The 21,848-nt window shown below is 38.8% G+C and overlaps 3 protein-coding genes across 5 annotated transcripts; 2 read left to right on the top strand and 1 right to left on the bottom strand.

Moving 5' to 3' along the window:
- The first annotated feature begins 258 nt into the window (after window positions 1–258).
- On the top strand, window positions 259–4,281 carry LOC126798324 (uncharacterized protein At1g51745-like). Of its 3 annotated transcripts, XM_050525256.1 has the most exons (5): window positions 259–545; window positions 667–1,008; window positions 1,907–2,189; window positions 2,298–2,910; window positions 3,231–4,281. In XM_050525256.1, exons 2-5 carry the CDS (start codon window positions 818–820, stop codon window positions 4,217–4,219), a joined length of 2,076 nt encoding a protein of 691 aa, XP_050381213.1. In that variant the 5' UTR covers window positions 259–545; window positions 667–817; the 3' UTR covers window positions 4,220–4,281. The 3 variants fall into 3 exon arrangements, with proteins under 3 accessions (XP_050381213.1, XP_050381211.1, XP_050381212.1); XM_050525254.1 differs by having other exon boundaries at window positions 1,907–2,910; XM_050525255.1 differs by having other exon boundaries at window positions 259–1,008; window positions 1,907–2,910.
- Window positions 4,282–5,635: 1,354 nt separating this feature from the next.
- Window positions 5,636–7,296, top strand: LOC126797792 (60S ribosomal protein L28-1-like). The gene is made up of 4 exons (XM_050524512.1): window positions 5,636–5,707; window positions 5,778–5,946; window positions 6,037–6,197; window positions 7,006–7,296. Exons 2-4 carry the CDS (start codon window positions 5,799–5,801, stop codon window positions 7,144–7,146), a joined length of 450 nt encoding a protein of 149 aa, XP_050380469.1. The 5' UTR covers window positions 5,636–5,707; window positions 5,778–5,798; the 3' UTR covers window positions 7,147–7,296.
- A 95-nt stretch (window positions 7,297–7,391) lies between these two features.
- Window positions 7,392–9,842, bottom strand: LOC126797791 (GTP-binding protein YPTM2-like). The gene is made up of 8 exons (XM_050524511.1): window positions 9,730–9,842; window positions 9,109–9,181; window positions 8,650–8,697; window positions 8,516–8,563; window positions 8,364–8,435; window positions 8,121–8,276; window positions 7,903–8,006; window positions 7,392–7,773 (listed from the first exon to the last, which is right to left on the bottom strand). Exons 1-8 carry the CDS (start codon window positions 9,741–9,743, stop codon window positions 7,680–7,682), a joined length of 609 nt encoding a protein of 202 aa, XP_050380468.1. The 5' UTR covers window positions 9,744–9,842; the 3' UTR covers window positions 7,392–7,679.
- Window positions 9,843–21,848: the final 12,006 nt, after the last annotated feature.

The following is a 21,848-nucleotide window of genomic DNA, read 5'->3' as shown; positions in this document are numbered from 1 at the left end:
TTGTAACCTTTCAAAAAAAAACTTTCCTCGTAAAAAGTTGGGTTGACGTTGCCATTGCGGTGTTGACTGTTGTCACTGATACGGTGGCGTCCTCCTCTCCAAAAGGTGCCATATTAGGATAAAACCTAAACCCACCGTATACCCTTACATACATACAATTTCTAATTTCTAATTTCTAATTTCTAATTTTCTTTCTTTCCTGCCTCACTTTGCCTCCCTTGCCTCTCATATCTGAAAGACTGAAACCTCTCTCTCTCTCTCTCTCTCTCTCTCTCTCTCTCTCTGTTTTGTCACACAAGAGACACCAAAAGCTATTTGTATAATTGATCCAATCACCGACCCTATTTCTCTCCTCACCCTAAACACTATACTCCTCACAAAACCCAGCTCCAATTCGCTAATACTTAAAAAGTTCAAACCACAAATTCACACCCAGAAAGCCAAAAAAAAAAAACCAGTAACAGTTTCAAAACCCAAACTTTGTAAAAAAAAATCAAGTTAGATCTTCTCTGTGTTCCTCTCCTCCATAAACCTTTGTTCCCAAGGTCACCACTCCCTCCCTTCTCTTCAGTTTTCCCATAAAAAATTCGTCTTGGGGTTTTCTGATGCATGCAACCAATCCAATTTTGTATTGGGTTTTCTCAAAGTTTTGATTTTTAATTCTAGGTTGAGGAGTGTATGCGTTTTCCGGCGAGAGTGAAGCTCCGGGCGGCGGTGAGGCTCGAGTGTGGCTGAGAATGCGCGGCGGAGATTGAAAAGTTTGCGTTTTTCAGATCAGAGTTTTTTGGATTTTTCCGGTGGAGGGTTTTGGTTTGAGATGGGGAGCTCCGGCGAGTCCGGTAACAACGGCATTGATGGGACGGTGGGTACGTTGGTTTGGGTCCGGCGGAGAAACGGGTCGTGGTGGCCGGGTCGGATTGTGGGGTTGGATGAGTTGACTGAGGAGTTTGTGGTTTCGCCTAGAAGTGGTACTCCGGTGAAGCTTCTCGGCCGTGATGACGCCAGCGTGTGAGTGTTTAAAGCTTTTGCTTTTGGTCATACTAGGCTGCAATTTGCTTACTTCCATATGACTCAATATTTTGTTGCTGCATTTTACTCAATTTGGTTAATGCGTAGTTATTTATTTCGGTTTTTAGAGAGCTATTGTGTTACTTAATCAGGATTTGTTGCAATAGTATAGTCCTTACTGTGAATTCTGTTGATTTGGCTTCGATTTAAGGTTGAGTTTATTACTTGGTTTGTTAGTTCTTACTGCTATATTCTCTATTAAGCTGCGTCGTGGAAGCAATACATAGTGATTGAAGTTGCATATTCTCTGCAATGAGCTTTGGGGTAGATTACAATTTAGTGTTTTTGTACAAATTAATACGAATAGTTGTGTAGCTTGTGGGGAGAGAGAGGTTTGTTTCCTTTGTGTACTACCATAGACATGTGTAGAGTTTGGCGTTTGAGAGAAGATTTATGTTTTAAGTTAGTCATGAATCATATCGTTGAAGCTGCTATATGTATTAGTTGGGTGCTTCACATAAATTGCGCTGGAAGAGTCTTTGTCCTTTTTGGATGGTTTAACATTTATAGAATAGTTTATCTTTTCTATGACTGTTAAGTTGTAACCGTTTGATACAAATTTTAGTTTTCCACATTTCATCATCCTCAAGAAATGTTCAAGCCTGATAAAATGAACGTGCTATTTCTTGGCATTTCTTAAGCTAGAGATTCATTATGCTTGTAGTATCTGTCACATTACATACTTCCATTACAGCGTGTTCATGGTTGTGGTTCAGAACCACGTCTATTTCCATGGTTGAGGAGCATGATTGTCAATGCAAGGATACTGTTAAGGGTATGGGGTGTTAAGCTTTCAATAAGATATGATTTTGGTCTGATCTTGATTCCATTGATTCAGGGACTGGTATAATCTTGAAAAATCCAAGAGAGTGAAAGCTTTTCGTTGTGGGGAGTATGAGGAATGCATTACAAAAGCAAAGGCTGCTGCAGCTAACCCCAACAAGAAGGCAGTGAAATATGCACGAAGGGAAGACGCCATTATTCATGCTCTTGAGATTGAGAATGAGCGCCTAGGCAAGGATAATGTAAATATCAGTTCTCAAATGAGTAATTCAGGTGGTGACCACGATTGCTCAGCCACATCTCACTCTGGCGAGGAGAATGGAGATATGTCTTATGATGTGAGTCTTTCTGAAGCAAATTCAGACTCTGCTCTGGAATTATCTCAATCTGGTATATCTTTTGAGGAGCCAAATCATATAAGTTCTTCTAAGTTGCAAAGTCTGCAGGGAAGGAGAAGAAGGACACCAAATGATTCAGAGGATGATGGAACAGAAGGAGTTAAGCGCATGAGAGGACTTCAGGACCTGGGAATGGGTGTGGTATCAAAAAGGTCAGTTCAGACAGAAGGGCGTCATGAAAATGCTTCAATCTTAGATATAAACACTGAGAGTGGCATGCCCAACGGAAGTCTTTCAAATGGAAGCAAAAGTCCCTCATCTTTGAGGAGAAAGAGATCTGTAGTGGCCACAGCTAATGAGTTGCTGAGAAGAAAAAGTCGTAGCAAACCATTGACGAAGGTCTTGGAGAGTACTGAAATGGTGTGTATTCCAGTTGCAGGTGACCTACTTCCAAAGTCAAGTGCTTCCTCTCTTCAATTATCTGATGGTAAGGTTCCTGAAATTGAACAAAATGAGTCAAAAAGGGGTTTATCTACGGACCACACTAGAGTGTCATGTGAAATTGATGCTTACACAGATGCTCCTGAACAAGCTACGGTATCTTCTTCTATTAATACGATGAAAGAGAATGAAATTCCCAGCAAATCTGAGTTATTGGAAAATGGTTCATCTAAAAAAATCTATGATGTGCGGCCCGCTGGAGAAGAAAAACGCTCTTTAGGTATTTGGATATTTATATTTACGCTTTAGTTTCAGTCAGTATGCGTCTTCAATTAAACTACTAGGAGTCATGGTATCTATGGGACAATTTGTAATTATCGCATAATTTTTGTTATCATGTTGTTTGTATCTTGTCTTTTTTGTTTATGATTTGAACATAGTGGTATCCCTGCAACTCCATCACTCCTTTTTCTTTGACCTTGTCTTGCTAATTCAACGTGCAGCAAGATGATTAGCATATTCATTCTTTTGTGCTTGTGAGTCTGAGAAATATTTTCTGGTTCTTCTTTAGCTGATTTGCCATCTTTTCTTTTCTACCAGGTAAATCTGCTGTACTTGCTCCTTGTTCATCTGGAAGGCCTGAAATTGGTGCAGTGGGAAGGCAATCTACTCGAACTAGTCAAGCTGAAGCTGTATCTCTGAGAAATGAGAAGCTCAATGACACTGCTCCTACAAGTTCTGCAGTCGTGCATGATATTGGCCAAAGTATAGAAAAAGGTAGTTCGAAGTGGCAGTCAAAAGGAAAGAGAAACTCAAGAAAAACAAGTAGAGATAGAAAACATAACTCGAGGAAATATATGAACATCGATGACTTATCGAATACTAGTTTGGCAGGCATACGCCGTTCGGATGTGTTATGTCACGTTTCTGACCTGAAAAGAAATTGCAATGGTATTAATGGTTCTGCTACTTTCAATCACACATTACAAGGAAGGTCCAAACAGGTTGCGGAATTGTCTGCTGGACCGCCTCAAAGGTCACTTCCCTATCGGCAATCTCGCTCCTTGGTACCAGCAAGATATCAGACATCGGATTCTATTTCCCACAGTACTTGCTCTGATGCTGCCTTATATGATGTCAAACTGGAGGTTAAAACAAAGTACCGGACACAGCATGTTCCCCTGGTTTCTTTAACGAGTAAATTGAATGGTAAAGCCATTGTTGGTCACCCACTCATAGTTAAGGCTTTGGATGATGGATATAGTGACATACTGTTTGACAATATGGAATGTGATCTTGAAGGTGGCGAAGCAGCTGAACGAAATGTAGAGATTAGAAAAATCCCTACCAAGCATTTGGGTTCGCCAAAGAGTTCTCCCAAATCAAAGAAATCTGGGCTACTGCAAAAAAAGACGAGGAAGTTATCTTCATTGACTGGTCACCGGCACTCTGGAGAGAGGAATCTACCGATAAAGAAGTCGAGCGGTACGGTAATAGCTTGTATCCCCCTTAAAGTAGTTTTCAGTAGGTTAAATGAAGCAGTGAGTGGTTTAGCGCGGCCAACACATCATGTGTTAAAAACCAAGTGAAACTTGAATCTGTTTATTGGGTTAAAGTTACAGTGAATGGTTTACCTGTGAAGTTAGCTCTATATCCTGTGTTTTAGTTAATTTCTGCAGCCTAGTTAGTGGTTCTCATTAATTTGGCCCCTTCAAGCGGGCAGCTTCTTTCTTGCAATTCCTCAACTCTGCGTTGTTGTAGGAAGAGCAGTTGGTCTGTGGAGTCTGCATTTCTCTGTGTAAATAGTGCACATTAGTTGAGATGTAACTGGAATTAGGTATTTTACTGACCTAGAATCTGGTTACTTAGTCTTTGAATTCAGATTGATTCAGAATTTCAGATAGTAACTATGTTCCCCAATGTACTTCTGTTGTAGGACAGACACATGTTCAACTCCTTTTTACTGAGATACTCAATGTTAGTTATATTGCTTGAAATCAAATGAAATAAAGTTTCTCTTTTTACTGAGATATTGGTTGAAACGTGACATGAGCTTTGATCCTCAGGAGTACAGCATTGTTGAAGCTTTCTGTGTGCTTTTACTAATTACTTTAGGAGTCTACTCCTTTGCTGTTGCTACACTACTGCTTTGGGTGTGCTTGTGGTCTTATTCTAGTTCAATCTGTCTCGCATTGTTTGAGCTTCTGGTTGCAGGCATGCATCATGACTCAGCTTTCTCTTTTGGAAACTTGATCATGGAACTGGAAAACTGTTATTTTTGCTTAGAAATGCCCTGTTTTTAGATCTAGTGTTCTAGTGTTGGTTTATACGCTCTGTAGTTAGCAGTGTTGATAGTGATGAGTGGATCTGCTGCAATCAGAAGAAAAGAACAACAAGAGGGGAAGATTTTACAGGGTTTGAACCCGATCGAGACTCAATAAAGAGAAAAGGGTAGGGATGAGATGAGAGGAGGGTTTGATCAATAGTGATTGCCTTTAGGGTAACGCTAATTGAAGATCAACTCCCAATCTATATATAGTGGCCTAGTATGAATTCATCTCTCAGCCTATCAAAACATGGTGAATCAACTTGATAATTCTTCACTTTTTCCACAAGCAAAATCAGCCAACACACCACAAGAAGCTACAATTCAAGCCCTATTTGCCATTTTGCAATCTGGTGGTACAAGGACTAGGGATGACACAAAGAACTCTAAACTTATTATCTTCCTAAACCCTACTTCCATTATCGTGTCTCCAGCGTTCCATTTAGATTAGCTAGGAAGACTTAATAGGGTCTTTTTCCAGTCCTGTTTGTAAAAAAAAACATCGAAAAAAGAAAGACTTATTTTTACCTTTTTACCCCACAAACTTCACCATCCCCAAATGAACCCGGTTCAGCTACAAAGCAGGGACAAAAGCGTAATAAACAATAATAGATGGTACCCTTCGCGGTCTAAATATTAAATGACGGACTTGGGACTTCAGCATATAAAAGGCCAACATCAAACCCCCAATCTCTTCTTCACCAAAAACCCTAATTTTCTCGTCTGAGCGGCCGGAGCAGAATCCCAACAGGTACACTCTCTTTCTCTCTCTTTTTCACCGCAAAATCTCACCGTTGATTTTGATCTCCGATCCGGTGCAGGTTAAATAGAGACAGAGAGGAATGGCGACAGTTCCAGGACAACTGATATGGGAGATAGTGAAGAAGAACAACTCTTTTCTGGTGAAGGAGTTCGGCCGGAGCCACGCCGGCGTTAGGTTCAGCAAGGAGCCCAACAACCTCTTGAACCTCCACTCCTACAAGCAATCTGGTAAGCCTATACCCTAAGATTTCCGATTTCCTTTTTTGTCTTTTTGGAGTTTTTGATTTGTTATATTGAGGAATTGTGTTGATTAATTAGGGTTGGCGAACAAGAAGACGGTGACGATTCAGCCAGGAAAGGAGCAGTCTGTGCTGCTGGCGACGACTAAGACCAGGAAGCAGAACAAGCCTGCTTCTCTGCTTCACAAGTCTGTGTTGAAGAAGGACTTCCGCCGCATGGCCAATGCTGTCAACAACCAGGTAAACTGGTTTCGGAGACTTTTGAATGATGATTGGCTTTGTTTGTATGAATTTGTGCTGCTATGTATAGAGGGCTGTTTGAAAGTGGGATAGTTGGCTTATTAGGATGCTGCATTCTCTGTTTTCGATGACAAATTTTGAGGCGGTATAGTTGAGTAGTGTTGAGCTTTAGGATGTAAGTTCTTGGGTGCGCCTTAACATTCAAAGGTTCGTTTTTTGATGAATTAGATTCATTGCACTTGCCTCCAGACTCTTTCTATTATGTGATTGGAGATGCTTTTGGGGAAAGTAACTTAATTGATATGATAAAAAAAGGACGAGGCTTTGGACGATGAGTAGGATGGATGCTGGACTCGGCAATTTTTGTTGCTTCATTATTTTCTCAAGGATGTTGTTTTACTAATAAGTTGCTTATATAAGGCCATGGTGAGCCTTGAGAGATATAGGCGGTTTACAATGGTTTTTTTGATGTAATGAACTTGTTGCTTTTAAACTTGTGAGTTTGCATTGTACTTGTACATTAGATCTTTTTTTTTTTTCATTGGTAGGCCTTCATTTGTTGTGATTTAGTTGAAAAGTTTTGGCTGAATATGTTTACTGGAAAATGCTTGCTTTCATATATGTTGTTCACTGAACATGTAAGAAGCCATTGCAAGGTTTCCTCAAAGAATTAACTTAGCTTGATTTTGAGTATTTTAATTGGTTTTTTGTTCGTTTCATTCAGAAACTACAAATGGAGTCTGATATCATGTATTGCATTAAAGTTATTGTATTTGCTTGGCTTTTAATATTGGGTTTCTCATTGCAGGTGGTAAAGAACTTCTACCGTGCAGATCTGAAGCATGCTGCCCTAGCAAGGTTGAGTGCTGTTCACAGGAGCCTCAAGGTTTCCAAGTCTGGTGCCAAGAAGAGGAACAGGCAGGCTGTCAGAATCTATGGCAGGAAATGAGTTGGAAGGGGATACACTAGCGTCATCGCATGTTTTTTTTTTTTTTTTGGATTTCAGACATCTTTGAAACGAGTACTTCGGATTTTTGTTTAGCTGTATGCCTGATACTTTTGGATATTGAAGTTATGATATGCTGGTAGCCTTGTGGTACTTTTGTTTGATTGTTTTAACTCCGCACCATTCAAATATTACACATGTTCAAAGCTTTCTAATGCATATACCAATTTCCCAATGAATTAGGGATGGCAAGTCAATTCAACTAAGGGATTAGTCTATCAAATAAATGTTTATAATTGAACTATTACATTGTGGTAAAATTATTCAAAGGATTTCTCAAAATCACTATATCAAGAAAATAATGAGAACCAGGTACAGCAATAGTCGAATCTTCTATAGGAGGCACGCAGTTGAATAGCGATTGAATGCGAAGCAGCATGTTTCTGCAAGCCTGTGTAACTTGTGTGTTTTTCTCTGGTCTGAAGCCGGTGGAACTTCCCACCATTATCAAGAACAAGTTCATCCTCTCCTCGGATTCAAGATGAGCAACAACTGGTCTTTTGATTAACTGGCTGTCCACGCATATGCACAGTGGATGGCTTGTTAGCACTCATCGGTTGAGTAGCAATCCTGCATCCCAAAAATCAAAATTTACCGGTATATTAGGTCAGGAACATACTGATCTATTCCAACTTTCCGTGAAATACCGTGATCATAAGATAACCAGATTTTAGCCATAGAACATGGAGAAGAACTCACCTATTCTTTATCTCTGTAACCATAGTCATGAATGCATGCTCTACATTGGTAGAGTTCTTGGCACTTGTTTCCAAGAAAGGAATTCCTAGCTCATCTGCAAATGCCTTTGAGACCAGAGGATAAAGAGAAGTATAGAACCAGATATATCACTCAGTTTTGATTGATCAACTTATTTTAACTATGTCACGATTTCAAAGTAAGATTAACAAGGAAGGAACCTTGCTGGCTTCAGAAGACACCACTTTCTTGTCAGCCAAGTCACACTTATTTCCAACCAACAGCTTGTTCACATTTCCAACAGCAAATTTATCGATTTCTTGCAGCCAGGTCTTCACATTGTTGAAGCTTTCTTGATCGGTGACATCATAGACAAGCTAGAAACAGAGTCGAGATATTAGTTGCGAACAATACAATAGTGAGCCACCCTACGAAAAAGTTGCAAAACCAAATCAAGTACATACAATAATGCCATGTGCACCGCGGTAGTAGCTGCTTGTGATTGTTCTGAAACGTTCTTGACCAGCTGTGTCCCACTAAGCAGAAAGAAATTGGAGATTTCATAATTGCTGGGTAAGGAGAACTTTTTTATTTCAAGTTGCATTAATATACTTACAATTTGAAGTTTCACAACCTTGCCGTCCTGCTCCACTGTTCGAATTTTCTAAATAGATGAAACAAATATGAAATCACTGCCATGACATCAAATAACCAAACATCAGAAGCTCAATGTTACTTCAATGTACTTACAAAGTCAACACCAATGGTACTTATGTAGCTGTCAATGTAAGAATCATCCTACACAAGTTAAGAGTCAATTTGTCATTAAACAACTAAGAAGGGCATACCGTATACAAAATGTAGATCTTATTGAGTTTATTACTCGTCTGGTCATTGGAAAATTGCTCCAGATACGATTCTAGCAAACAAATTTTGCTCACCACAGTTAACCATTGTGGTATCTGTATCATTTAAACTTCTATTATCATGTGTCCACAATACGCTTCTAGTTTACTTAATTCAACCACTATGAACCATGATGTAGTTTAGTGCATGATCGATTAGTATTATGCCCCTTGGTAATGCACACAGATTAGTGATAGTAGATATACCAGTTTAATTAGTTTGTGTAAAGGGGACAGGATGTTACATATAACTTCTGAATATGATCAACCAATATACAAGCTATATACATTGTTGAACTTTTACCGCAAATCTCAAAAGAAGGCAAGACTTGCCAACGCCAGAATCTCCAATGAGCAGAAGTTTGAAAAGATAATCACTGCAAGATAGGGGAAGGAAACAATTTAGAACCTCAACCTATACGCTTGGTCATCATAAGAAATGACATAAAATTTCAATTTCAACAAACATCCCTACATATCTGAACAGATGCTTGTTCAGTTGTTCAAAAAGCTTTGCACACGTTCCATTACAACAAACCTATAGATACAGTCGAAGATCAAGATCTCCCAACAAGGCACCATACCCGCAATGAGTATTATATATAGCTTAAGGAATCTCCGAAAACGATCTACACGATCTACTTTTGTTGAAAAATCTGTTTAATTTATGCAAGAAATGCAGAAAATCAAGCATTTGTGATCAGCAGCAAATCAAAGCACCCTAAAGCCCAAATGTTACAAACAAGACTAGTCTTCATTGAAAACCATGTAATAACTGCAAAACAAAATCTAGAGCTGACCGAAATGCAAATCTCAATCACATTAAGCACAATCCACAACCCTGAATCACAGTGAAAAGTATTGAAACATGTAGGCATGCATGCACATATGAATTTGAGAAACACAAAGAGATCAGAGGGATTACTATTCAGGAATCATGACTTGAATGATCGACGAGGAATGAGTTTCAGAGCTTTCTGTTTCCAACAAGTGGGTGCTAACGTAAATGGAATGTTTAACGATCGAAGGAGAAGGAGAAGGAGAGGACTCTGGTTTTATTACTTTTATATGTGGTGGGAAGAGGACAGCTTGTGCGTCACATTGAAATGTTCGTATGTCTTACTCAGCCGACAGCTAGGAAGAGACCCACTATTTTGTTATAATTTTTCTTTTAGTAATTAGGTGTTCGTTTAATTATTTATTTTCTGATGTTTTTGGTTGAGTACGTTTTTTTATGGTTTTGCTTGCTTGATTCTTAACCCTAAATTGTCTGATTTTATGTCTTTATTCTTACAATTGAAGTTATGTGTAATATCAATACTGTATCTATATATACAGTCTCTATCCAGAGTGAAGCTTCACTATGAAATTACAGAGTGAAGTTCTAATTTTGGCACATTTTTCGGTCAATTTTTTTCACCATAAGTGATTCAATATTTAGGTATGATATTCAAGATCATCTATACAAAATTTCATCTAATTCGGATATCGTTAAGGTATTGAAATTAGATTAAATCAATGAATGAATTAAAACTGTTCAACGTGAACTGTTCGTGTAAATCTCAATTTTGAAAGCTCAAACCATTGTCAAATTGGATGAAATTTTGTAGAGATGATCTTGAATAGCATACCTAAATATTGAATCACTTATAGTGAAAAAATTTGACCGAAAAGTGTGCCAAAATTAGAACTTCACTCTGTAATTTCAGAGTGAAGCTTCACTCTGAATAGAGACTGTCTATATATATTCATATATAAATCCGTATTTAGAGCATTTGTAATGGTACTGTACGTCTGTAGGGGTTATATGTTATCAATTTCCCTTAAAACCACACCATTAATAGTAAGTAGAATAAATAAAATAGAAATCTCACTTATAATTTCGTCCCCAACATTACGGCAAACCAGCTACCACTTCACTCTCTAGTTTTATTCATATATACCACCAGATCACGTGGGAATGCAATTAAACATTACATTGATTTATGTCAAAAAAAAAAACATTACATTGATAATAAGAAGGCAACTAGGGTTGTAAATTTCGACACGACCCGATAACACGATTCGAAACCCGCACGAAATAAAGCGGGTTGAACCCGCACGATTAAAAAGTGGGTCAGCGGCGGGTTAACCCGTCATGACCCATTTAATAAACGGGTCAACGACGGGTTAACCCGCTAACACGAAATGAACCTGCATGACACGTTTAATAAATGAGTCGAACTAAATTCTGTATAAAATATGCGTACAGTCGTACACAAGCTATTTAAAAATGGTAATATCATATGTATATAAAAGTTTAGTAAGTTTTTCTCATTTTGAACTAGAATTTTGGGTAATACAATGATTTTTTTATTTGATTATTGTTTTAGTTAGTTATCTTATCTAAAACGACAAATATATTTATTAAATGAATTAAACGAGTTGAAAACGGGTAACCGGTTTAATAAATAGGTTGGGTTTGAGTTTAAATTTTTGACACGATTATTAAATGGGTTGAGTTTGAGTTTATATTTTATAACACGCTAGACAACTTGACCTGACACGAAACCAACCCGACACAACCCATTGACAGCCCTAAAGGCAACGACATGCATGAGAACAATTAGTCATACATGAATAACGTTTTACACATGAGACAACATCAAGATTTGTATCACAAAACTCTAGGTCGAGAGAGTATGGACTTATTTGACCTAACAAAGAACAAACAAACAAAATACTACAAAACTACCTTTAAAAGATTTAATGACCCGTTTTTCTCTTCTTACGCCGATTATATATGGAAACGGATTGTATGTATCACGCCGTGCAACCATCATCAAATATTTTACTAATATTAAGACAATTTCAACCTTTAATTTATGGAGATTTTCCCAAACCATGAGATTCTCTTTTTTTTGGGTGCCATCAATTTTCTCCGTCAAACCCATCTCTTTTCTCCGCAAAAATAGTACTGGATTTTTGTATAAACTTGGTAGCATTTTTGGCTGCGGTGCGGTGTTGTTCTTTGGCCGTGCTAGCACTTGCAAGGTGTGGCTGAATGGAAATGGTGAGGGCATAAATGGTGGAATAAGAGATGGATGTGCTCAATTTTCTATTAAGACTAACGTTGAATCAAGATTTGTCAGACTATGGAATCAATCTGGATTGGGTCGGGTCCTTTTTGGTTGTAACGGTATCCAACGATGGTCGAAGGTTCACTCAATTTGTTGTTTGTTTGTTTGACTGGTGGTGTGTGGTGGAAGGGATGACAGTTACAAGCTATTCTGATTTTAGATATAGTCAAGGTTTCTGAAATGACTCTCCAGGGGGGATGGCGAACAAACGGGGACTTATTATTTGTGTCGGTGGTTAGCAGTGCCTATCAAATATCAGATCCGAAATGGATGATCCGAGCTCGATCAAAAACAAGATAATATCTTGTTTTTGGAAAAGTCTAACGGAGACAAACCTTTGTTATTTTTAGAGAGTCACGTGCTGAGACACATGTTGTTGGTGTCTGCACACCCTTGAGACACCGAATACACTCTCGATTATATATGGTCTCTCGGTAATAGTCACGGTTACGTTGTTGCTGGTGGTACTAAGAGATTTTAGCCCCATTGCGTCCAAAAGAACTCGAGCCTCCTGGAATTGTTCCCCTGACATATTACCTTTTTTCCTCTTCATGTGTTTAGATGTCAGAAACACCTTTTAACATATATATATATATATAAAATGTAAGCAATTAAGATAGGATGAAAATTTCCATGAGAGAGAGAGAGAGAGAGAGAGAGAGAGTGTGTGTGAAAAGTTTAAAATATTCATCAAAGAGGATCGATCGCAGATGAATGTCCAAATCGATCAGATATGTATATATGCAAAATTACTATCCCAAAATATAGTAAACATTTTGTGCGATCACGGTTGTGCATTTCTAAGATTGGCTACATTTAGCAATTGGATTCCCTAGACCAACAGTGAACACTCTTGCGAACACACGGTCGTGCATTTCTAAGATTGGTTACATTTAGCAATACGATTACCATATTATTAAACTCAGGTTCGAATACCAAACTCCAACTTGTTATTCTAGTGAGTCGATAGTAGATGAGTTGCGGTCGGCTTGATCGTCTCCGGTTGCTGTATCACTTTTGACCGAACTTGGGGAAAGGGTATGAGTTCGGAAAAGGAACCTGAGAAATACAACAAATTCGGCCACTTTGATCTTAAAGTGGATGACATCCACTTTTAGATCTGGTGCATATATATCCAACAGAGGGAATTAGCCCTCCATTGCTAGAATTACCTCTTAGTAAGGTATCTTCATTCCAATAGTTGGGCTCACTCCCATGCAACTTCACCAGTGACCTCTTCATCCCTTCGTCTACGGACTGACAGAGGAAGTCAAGAAAATATGGTCTGCATTAGTATCAGAGTGCTAACTATCCGCAAAATACACACATGAGAATTAGAAAAGAATCGGAAAGATGCAATACCTAAATTTGGTAAATCATAGATTCGATTTTCGATCAGAACTCTAGCGCAACAGATAGATTGATAGAAGATCTAAGTATAGCACCGTGATCTACCTCTTCTTCTAAGCCTTCAGACGCCTGATGATATGCCCTCACCATTATTCACTCACCAAAACCTAATCAGATGATAGCAAATGACGAATGAATTCGTTGTGTGGCTACTGACTCGATTTGTACGTCACATTTATAGGAGAAATGGAGAGTTCTAGAGAGGTGGTTTTGCTAAACCAATGGGCGTCAGGTATGGTTTTGAAGCTCGATCCGTAGCCAGAAAACAGGCCAGGTGAAGTGGTTTAGGGCGAACCTCACGTTTTTAGTGTAGTGGGTCGATAGTAGAAAGAAATATGTGGTTTAAACAAATATACAGCAAAAGATATTAATTACATAAAAATCAAAGGTTCATGTATAATCTGGATATGGAATTGTTCTGTAGCTAGATGCGTGGTAAGAGTGACCAAGCAAAGAACGATTGTTTTTGGGGGATGTTTGGTACATTGGACTGCATGGGATTTGATTGCCTTATTTTCTTAAATAGAGCTAAACCCACGTTTGGCTCAACAGGAGTTGTTTTAGGTGATGTTATGTAGTCCGTGGCCCCACCAAAATACCTCCTTACACAAAGTTAGGAGTGGTCATAAAAAATGGAAATCTCGATTCTGTTCCGATCTCGTCCTGAAATTTATAAGAACGGGACATGAGACGAATAATTTATATCCCGATTCGTCCCGTCTCGTTCCACCTTTAATGAAAACTTAAAAATTCTTATATATTTGTATCAAAATGAAACTAATTTATGTTCTTAATAACTCCAAATTATATCAACTCAAATAGTAATGATAAATTATAATATTTTGAACATAATATGCATTTTTTGTTAAAATTTCATTATTAAATGTTATTTTGTTAATGAAAAAGTAAAAATATAGGTTTTTATTTAACTTCATAGGAAGGTGGGATTTATCCCGTCCCGTCCCGTCCTGTCCCATCCCGTCCCATGCCCACCCCTACACAAAGCCACTGATTTTCTTGAGACTATCCAAGACATATCAGCTTGGCTATTTACTCACTTCTCCTCATGGTCTTGCGTCGCCTCTTCCTCACCTATTTTTTTTCTTTTTTCAACACCAATTTTGGCTAAATTAATCAATTTTCTGCTTGGGTTTTTCTCTTTCAACACTCTTGTTTCTGTACGGGTTCTGATTGGTTGTGTTGAGGAGTTTATTTGGAAGCTTTGCTCATGGGCTTTTTCTTGTTGTCTAGGTATTCATCACTCACTAGGTTTTTTGCTCCAATCGATTTTATGAATCAAAAGATTATGGGTATTCATCTTCGTCAATCTTTGCTATCGATCATATGAAAAAAATGGAGAGATAAATAAAATTGGTGTAGGTTTCTAGATAATCTTCTTATTTGGTTCAATCTCTATAGAAAGCATGGAATTAGGCTTGGTAGGAGGATGGTGAAGCTGTACAACTGATGCTCCATGTTGTCATAATTATATTTCGATAATGGGAAATGCTTGATTGGGTTTTGCTCATAGTTCTAATTCTAAATATTTCTTTATGAAAAAAAAGTTATATAAATAAGGTTTGTTGCCAAAGTGAGATGGGTGTGATTGAATCTGCAACCATGGTTATTGTGAAGATCAGTGGAATGGAATAATTGCATGATGTAGTGCTTTTTTCTAGGAAATTCGTTGATGTTCATGTAGTATTGCTATACTACTATATTTGGGGAAAGATAATATGCTGTTGTTAGTCCCATCAGCGCCAAACATAGATCAGGCTTATAGAAGAATAAGCCATGAAAAAAATCTGATGCCAAGATCATTCACAAGAGTATAGACACAATTGTATTCACATATATGATTACCGAAATAGGATTAATACATAATACCTGAGTAGTTTATTGAAGACGTCATGAAGTCTTATGTACAAGTCTTCTACAATCCTCTAAGGTTTCGAGCTTCTTATGAATGAGGCAAGAACTTATGCATTATGTTGTAGAGGTTGGAGAGACCTGCACATTCTTATGTATAAGTTGAGTTTTGTCTTGAACCCCTCCCATAAAGGAAGTTCAATTAAACATAACTTCACTTGTAAGAATTATAATGATATCGTAACTTGTATTAGATTAATAATCAAGTAAATAGATTTATATCCCATATCAATAGATATACATATTAATTAGGTAACTAGAATTTAGTTCTTTTCCATATTCTTATTACATAGTCTACATCAATTATCGATTGTTGTTTACTTAACTAAACATGTGATAAGTCCACAAATTTCTTACAAGCCAAGCTACAATAAGGCAGCACTCTAGAAGGAAATAAGCTGGGCTATGAGAGCCCCATGTACCAAACATCGCCTTGGTATCCTATATGTCGTTACCAATACTGTTTTTGGTCGGAAGTTACCGAAACTATTACTACTACCCTACCCTAGAAGCTTGTTGCAATTCTGTAGAGAGTCTATTCTGTGCACCACGGAGTGTGGGCACCAGAAGATATAGGTGATGTGGTTGTTGGTTTATTAAACGGACGTTAGTCAAATTTCAGTGCAAAAAAAAAAGATCAAAATTCAGTTGCTAGGTTTTTTTAACTTTTTACATCCACCAATGCAAAACATGAATTTAATATTCTAGGTTTTTAGATTAACTTTTACTTCTTCTTACTTCCATAACAATAATTACTGCCTCTCTTTTAAATTTCAATTTGAATATTCAAATATGGTTAGTAGAATTTTTTTAATGTATTCATATTATAACTTATTACTGTTTAATGTTTTCCTTTTTAAAATAAAAAACTATTGTTGTTCCGGGAGAATTACTATTCTACCCTTGTGTGTGTCTTAGCCTAATAGGTTTCCTGTTAGGAGATAGATTAGCATCTTCGTAATAGATTAGGACTCCGAATCCTACGGGATTGTGGTTTTGTAATGCCTATATATATGCCCTCATATCATTCAATAATACACAATTATTTCATCCTGAAACACGTTATCATGCACTTTGCCCTAAAACCCTGAACTTTTAGAGCCCTAGAAATTTTTTCTCTTCTCCACCGCCGACCGCTGTCGTCTCCGGCCTCCGGCATCTTCCTGTCGGCGTTCCTCGTCGGCGCAGCCCCTGCTCGCCGTCGCTGCAGCCCTCCCGCTACTACCCCCGCAGCCCCGCACGCAGATCCTGCCCCGCAGCCCTACAGCCCCTGCACACAGCCCCTTGCAGCCCATGCAACCCCCCTACAGCCCCTGCACGCAGCCCCGCAGGGTCTTTTTCGCATTCGCTCCGCAAAAACACCTTTTTGCCCCGCAAGAAACGCGAACTGCACAAGCAAACTCTTCGCTCAAGAGAAGCTACTCCCGTCTTCTCTATCATTTTGGGCCTATGGCTTGCCAAGCACAATAGCCCTTTGGGCTTCATACTATATTTTCTTTTCCTTTTTCCTATTTCATTATTTAAATGTTCATTGGCACGTTTTTATTTCTAACGACATTTCACGTGCTCGTATAGGTAAAATCATTGCTCGTCGTACTATGGTGATGACATTCATGCCGAGAGGGACGATACTTTTGTCATCTACATACGATTTCGATCGTATCCTCCCAAGATTTTTATGTCATCGGACGAAGATCGAAAAGGAATTCATCAAGCAACTTCATGCATGACGATCGATTTGCAGAGCAATTTAATTATATGCGGTCTATTTGGCAGACCAACAAGTATGTTTTTCTTAAAGTTACTGCTTTTGAACATATATATATATATATAAATTATCGGGCGCTATTAGCCTTTTTCATGTCATCTTTTCCGGCCTTTCTTATAACACCGATGAGACCAAAGAGGGATATGATTCCCTTCTTGGTCGAAGTTTTTCGTGTGACGGTCCTGGGGGAGTCACGTTATTATTTAAAGGGAAGAAATCGATTTCGTGTGGTTGTCTAAGTACACCGCTGTGTTGGGTGCGATCATGAGAATCGCTGATATGCATCGATTATTTTGTGACCATATACAGCACAACTCTTTCTAATTCTGGTTACATACTTGAATAGTTTCTATTATTCGAACCTATACAACCCTCGTTTCTTATGGATATGTCGTCCTCACGACTGTTATTTGAATGTTTGAGTTTTCTTAAACTCATGTCTCTAAAAGATAATCTCAAGGTCTACGTACTCATTTATTTGAGTTGAAATTCATTACTCTGAAGCAGCACTATTTGCTGACAAAAGATCCCAAAAATAACGAATTCTATGGGACACACTTCAAGTGATTTAATAAACGTTTATGACGTTGTATTACCAGAGTTGACCTTGAACCATACCCGAGAAACACATGTCATTTTTGGCACCTATATCTATTTCTTGAGGGAATTTTGGAGATGGAAAAGTAACATTCTTCCATTCTCAAGTAAGCAAACATTTTGAGCCTCAGGCTAAGGCTCCGCCCGATCCGATATGTAAGATTTTGTTGCTACGGATTTTTGATAAGTCATTCATTTTGACTATGTTTTCTGCTTACTATTTTTCAAGTATGACGTTGGCATTGCCATGTTTCTTGCTCGACTTTACCTTAAGTCGTCTATTGGAATTGGAAGTTTGGTTGTGTTGTATTAAATATTGGCATATTCTATAAAATTCTCGTATTTCTTGTTTACAAAATGGAATCGTGAGAATTTTATTTGCCTTGACTTAGCATGTATGGTCAACGTTTGCAACTCACGTTGTTTTTAAATTGGCCGCTTTTGGGTTACATGGGACCCCAGTAGCACTACATTGTGATTTTGGACCTTCAAATTTGGAAAACGGACCTCAGAACGTCAAAATTGACGTCGTTTTTCCTGGTTACTGTTCCGGCTTTTCCGGAACGTTTTCCGGCGTATTCGCCGCCTTCCGGCCATATTCTGGCATTTCCGGCACCGCCACCTGGTTCCTACCGGCGTCCTTTGTCGGACCTAAAGTTCCGGCCTCCATACCAGTCAGTTTCCGGTCGCCGCCGGGCGGTTTTCCGGCAATCGGTGCCGCCGGTTTCCGACGATTTTTTCTGACGATTTTTTCGTCGTTTCTCGTCATTTTTCCGGCATATTTCAGCAGTCCTTGCTGCCACGTTTTCCTAGTCCAAATTTCACCCGGTTTTGAGTTATTTTAACATGGTTTTCCGGTTAATTTTCCGGTTTTCTCCAAGTCATTTCATAGCTCAAAAGATTTTATTATTATTAGTGACCACCCGCACCAATTGGATGGTCTTTACCACCCAAATTGTTTGGTATTCAACTGCTCCAATACCATGTTTTTCCAACTCTTAAGTTGAAGAATGTAATTCTATTGCCATGTGATACGCCCGACGAGATTGCACATTTGTTTCAATCCCCCCTATTACAATATTCTACGGCGTATTGTCTAGAGAAGTTCATCGCGTTGTTGACTCTCTTAATTTTATTTTGAGCATGTCCCGCCATGAAATCGAGTATCTTGCTAATTGCGTAACCACCAACACTGTCCTACGGCGCATGTAGTTGTTTTACGGATCTCGTGCGGAGATTGTGTTCTATATCTTCGTGCCTTGCTAAGTTTTAAAAGGCCATATATGCCAATGATGGATTTTTATCTTGATATTTGTGTTAAGAATGGAGAGGAATAAATCTGTCAGATTTCATTGACAGTAGCTTTTTCAAGCTTAGACAGTAGCTTTGTTAGCCTGCAGAGATAGTTTTGTTTGCCTGCAGCAGTAGCTTTATGTAACTCAAGATTCTTTGAATCATGGGTTTGGTTTTGCTGTCTCCTCGGTTTTGACATGCTCATTTTTTGGTCATTTTGAACAAGATATGATGATTCGAGTTCTTTGAAATTCACATGATCATCTATTTTTCATGTTCACGAAGCGATTAGAGGATCACCTCACCCGTGCTCCACACGGTGAGGCCGTGCCTATCCGTGCCATGCACGATGAGGCCGAGCCTACCCCTCTCGGAGCTTGTGATGCCTCCCGTGTTTTCTAATGCCTCCATGACAATCTCTGATGTCCATCGCTCATTTTCCAAAGCTTGTTCTTTTGCTAGATTTCAAGGAAGTCCTTATTTGATAAGGCTCCAACCGAGAACATTCCATTCTTACAAAGTATTTAAGGTGACATTAGTGGATCCTATCCAACCGAATACAGACATTTTTCGGTATTTTTATGGTATATGTTAAGAGCATCGACGCGTTGGTCACACGTCGCTTTGCTTTCCACAAGAAACGCTGCATTCGCTAAAGTTTTTAGCTATGCTCATCATACTAAGGGCTCACCACCCTTCCTATCCTCTCAAATCTATTTGATTGGATACTGTTGGAGAGTTCACCTCCACGACTTTGATGATTTCATTTTGCATATCTACTGGGATCGTCGTTGAACATATTATTCCTCATGTTCATTCATTGTACGATCTAGAAGAGCTCGGACTTGGTTACGGGTACTAACCTGCCGATTTTTGCATAGGGATATGTAATGATGTTGCATGTAACGACACTTATTCGTTTTAGACTCACAACTTGCCATGCGTTTAGTGCGTACCAGATGGTTACTGGATACAATCTCAACGTTCTTTTCATTAAATGCCTATTTGGTTAAAGTTGTTTATGTGCCTCTATTGTAGTTATCTCAATGGGTCAACTTGAAACGATTAAGTATTCTGGTTGGTTATGATTTATGAATCACCAACACTTGTCCGCTATTTCCAATCTACAACCGTTGATCTCTATCCTGCGATATTAGCAGACGGTCACTTTGATGAGACATACTTCCCGTCGTTAGGGGGAGATATGAAATGCTCCTATTCCGGTTTTAACGCCAGAAATTGACGTGGTGTGGCACTATGTCTCATTAAGATCCCGCACTACTCAAAAAGAACAAATGTGCAACGCATTATCTACCTCCAGAAAGTCAAAGATTCGATGCTCAATGACTTTACCGATATTGCGAAAGTGACGAGATCGCACATAAATGCTGTGATGTGCCGGTAAGTTTGGAACTCTCAGAATATGAGAGAATTTCATATGACCTGGTCCTAGCACCGTTGGCACCATCCCTAACAGTGGGAAGGAAGCCGGCGATGACACCATCGTACGTTGTAGTGTTGTCGGCGCCCGTGGTATTGCACCACAAAACAAGGGCGGCAAACGCAAAGATGGACTTGTAAGGGTCATAGCTTCGGTCTTGGCTCCTGCCTAGATGAGGGGGAGACCATGATTCTCTGGAATCAAAACCAGAAAGAAGCGAAGTGCGTAGGCACAAGTATTTTGCCTATCATCAAGAGATATTCTCTAAACATGTGTATCAACTAAGTTTCTGTGGGACGCTACAGACTCATTTTGTTGACGTTAGAGAAAAATAGAATTCTCACAAATTGATCGTATACAGCGTGCGCATGTGTTTAATGGATTGATCTCTCATGATTGATGATGTATTCGCTGATGCTCTTATTCCGTTGTAAAGTATCAACGATGAACAACTTGACCGAAGTGGAAAGAATCAATACAGGCTGAACTATACTTGTTATGTTAATCGTTGTTCGTAAGTGAAATGAGCAAGATGAAGTCATGCGATATATGCAGAACTTATGGCGCAAACATTGTCTCATTATCCTAGTATTAACTACGATGAGTTATATTCTCTCGTTATGGACATAATTGCTTTCCGCTACTTGATCAGTAGTAGTGTCCATGAAAACTGATTTGCAGCATATGATAGTGGTCATAGAATATCTGTAAAGGGATCTTGACGCAGATATGAGAGTGCCCGAGGGACTTTAAGTGCCTCCAGACCACATAGAGCTTATGTAATCAGATTGCGACGTTCGAGAGAACGTAGTACAATCGGTTGCAAGAACTCATACCCATATGTGTTCATATGAAAGCTAGTTCTTGATTCTATATTCCGTCTAAGTATAGATGATGAAGAGATTCAATGAGCTATAGATTCATATATGTTGTTTTGATAGTCAGTCAACTTCGACAGAGCACTATGAACTGCTTCGATCAGATTAGGTTGTGAACCTTATGTCACTGGAAAGCCACGGGTGTCTACTTTTCAGAACATTTTACGGTTCACTGATACCTATTTTGACGAAGAAGTTATGGCCGTTTAAGTGAGTGAAGGTCATTCTATCAGAGAATCTGATTTTCATTGCAAACTCTTGTTTTGAGTTGTTATGCAATCTTGTTTCCTAAGATCTAAGTTTGGCTAAGTATAGCATATATGATCTAAGGATGTGTGGCTAGATTAATGATTAATCATTGGCCCAAGACTACGTTTGAGAAGCATGTAATGAACGTTGTATACGTTGTTCTTTGTACTCCATGATTATGACCCTAATCAAGGGGAGTTGTTTCGTAGACTTTAGGGGGAGTCTACCTCAGATTATGCTATCAAATGTAGACGGTGCGTTGTGCTCTTTTTCCCTTCGATCAAGCTTTTGTTTTTACCCAAAAGATTTTTATTTTGCTTGACAAGGTTTTTAACGAGGCAACGATGTGTGCACCATGCA

Source organism: Argentina anserina, chromosome 6, assembly GCF_933775445.1.
Source record: "Argentina anserina chromosome 6, drPotAnse1.1, whole genome shotgun sequence".
NCBI classification, from domain to species: Eukaryota; Viridiplantae; Streptophyta; class Magnoliopsida; order Rosales; family Rosaceae; genus Argentina; species Argentina anserina.
Note: the sequence above shows the minus strand (reverse complement) of the source record. Positions and strands in the feature narration are given on the sequence as shown.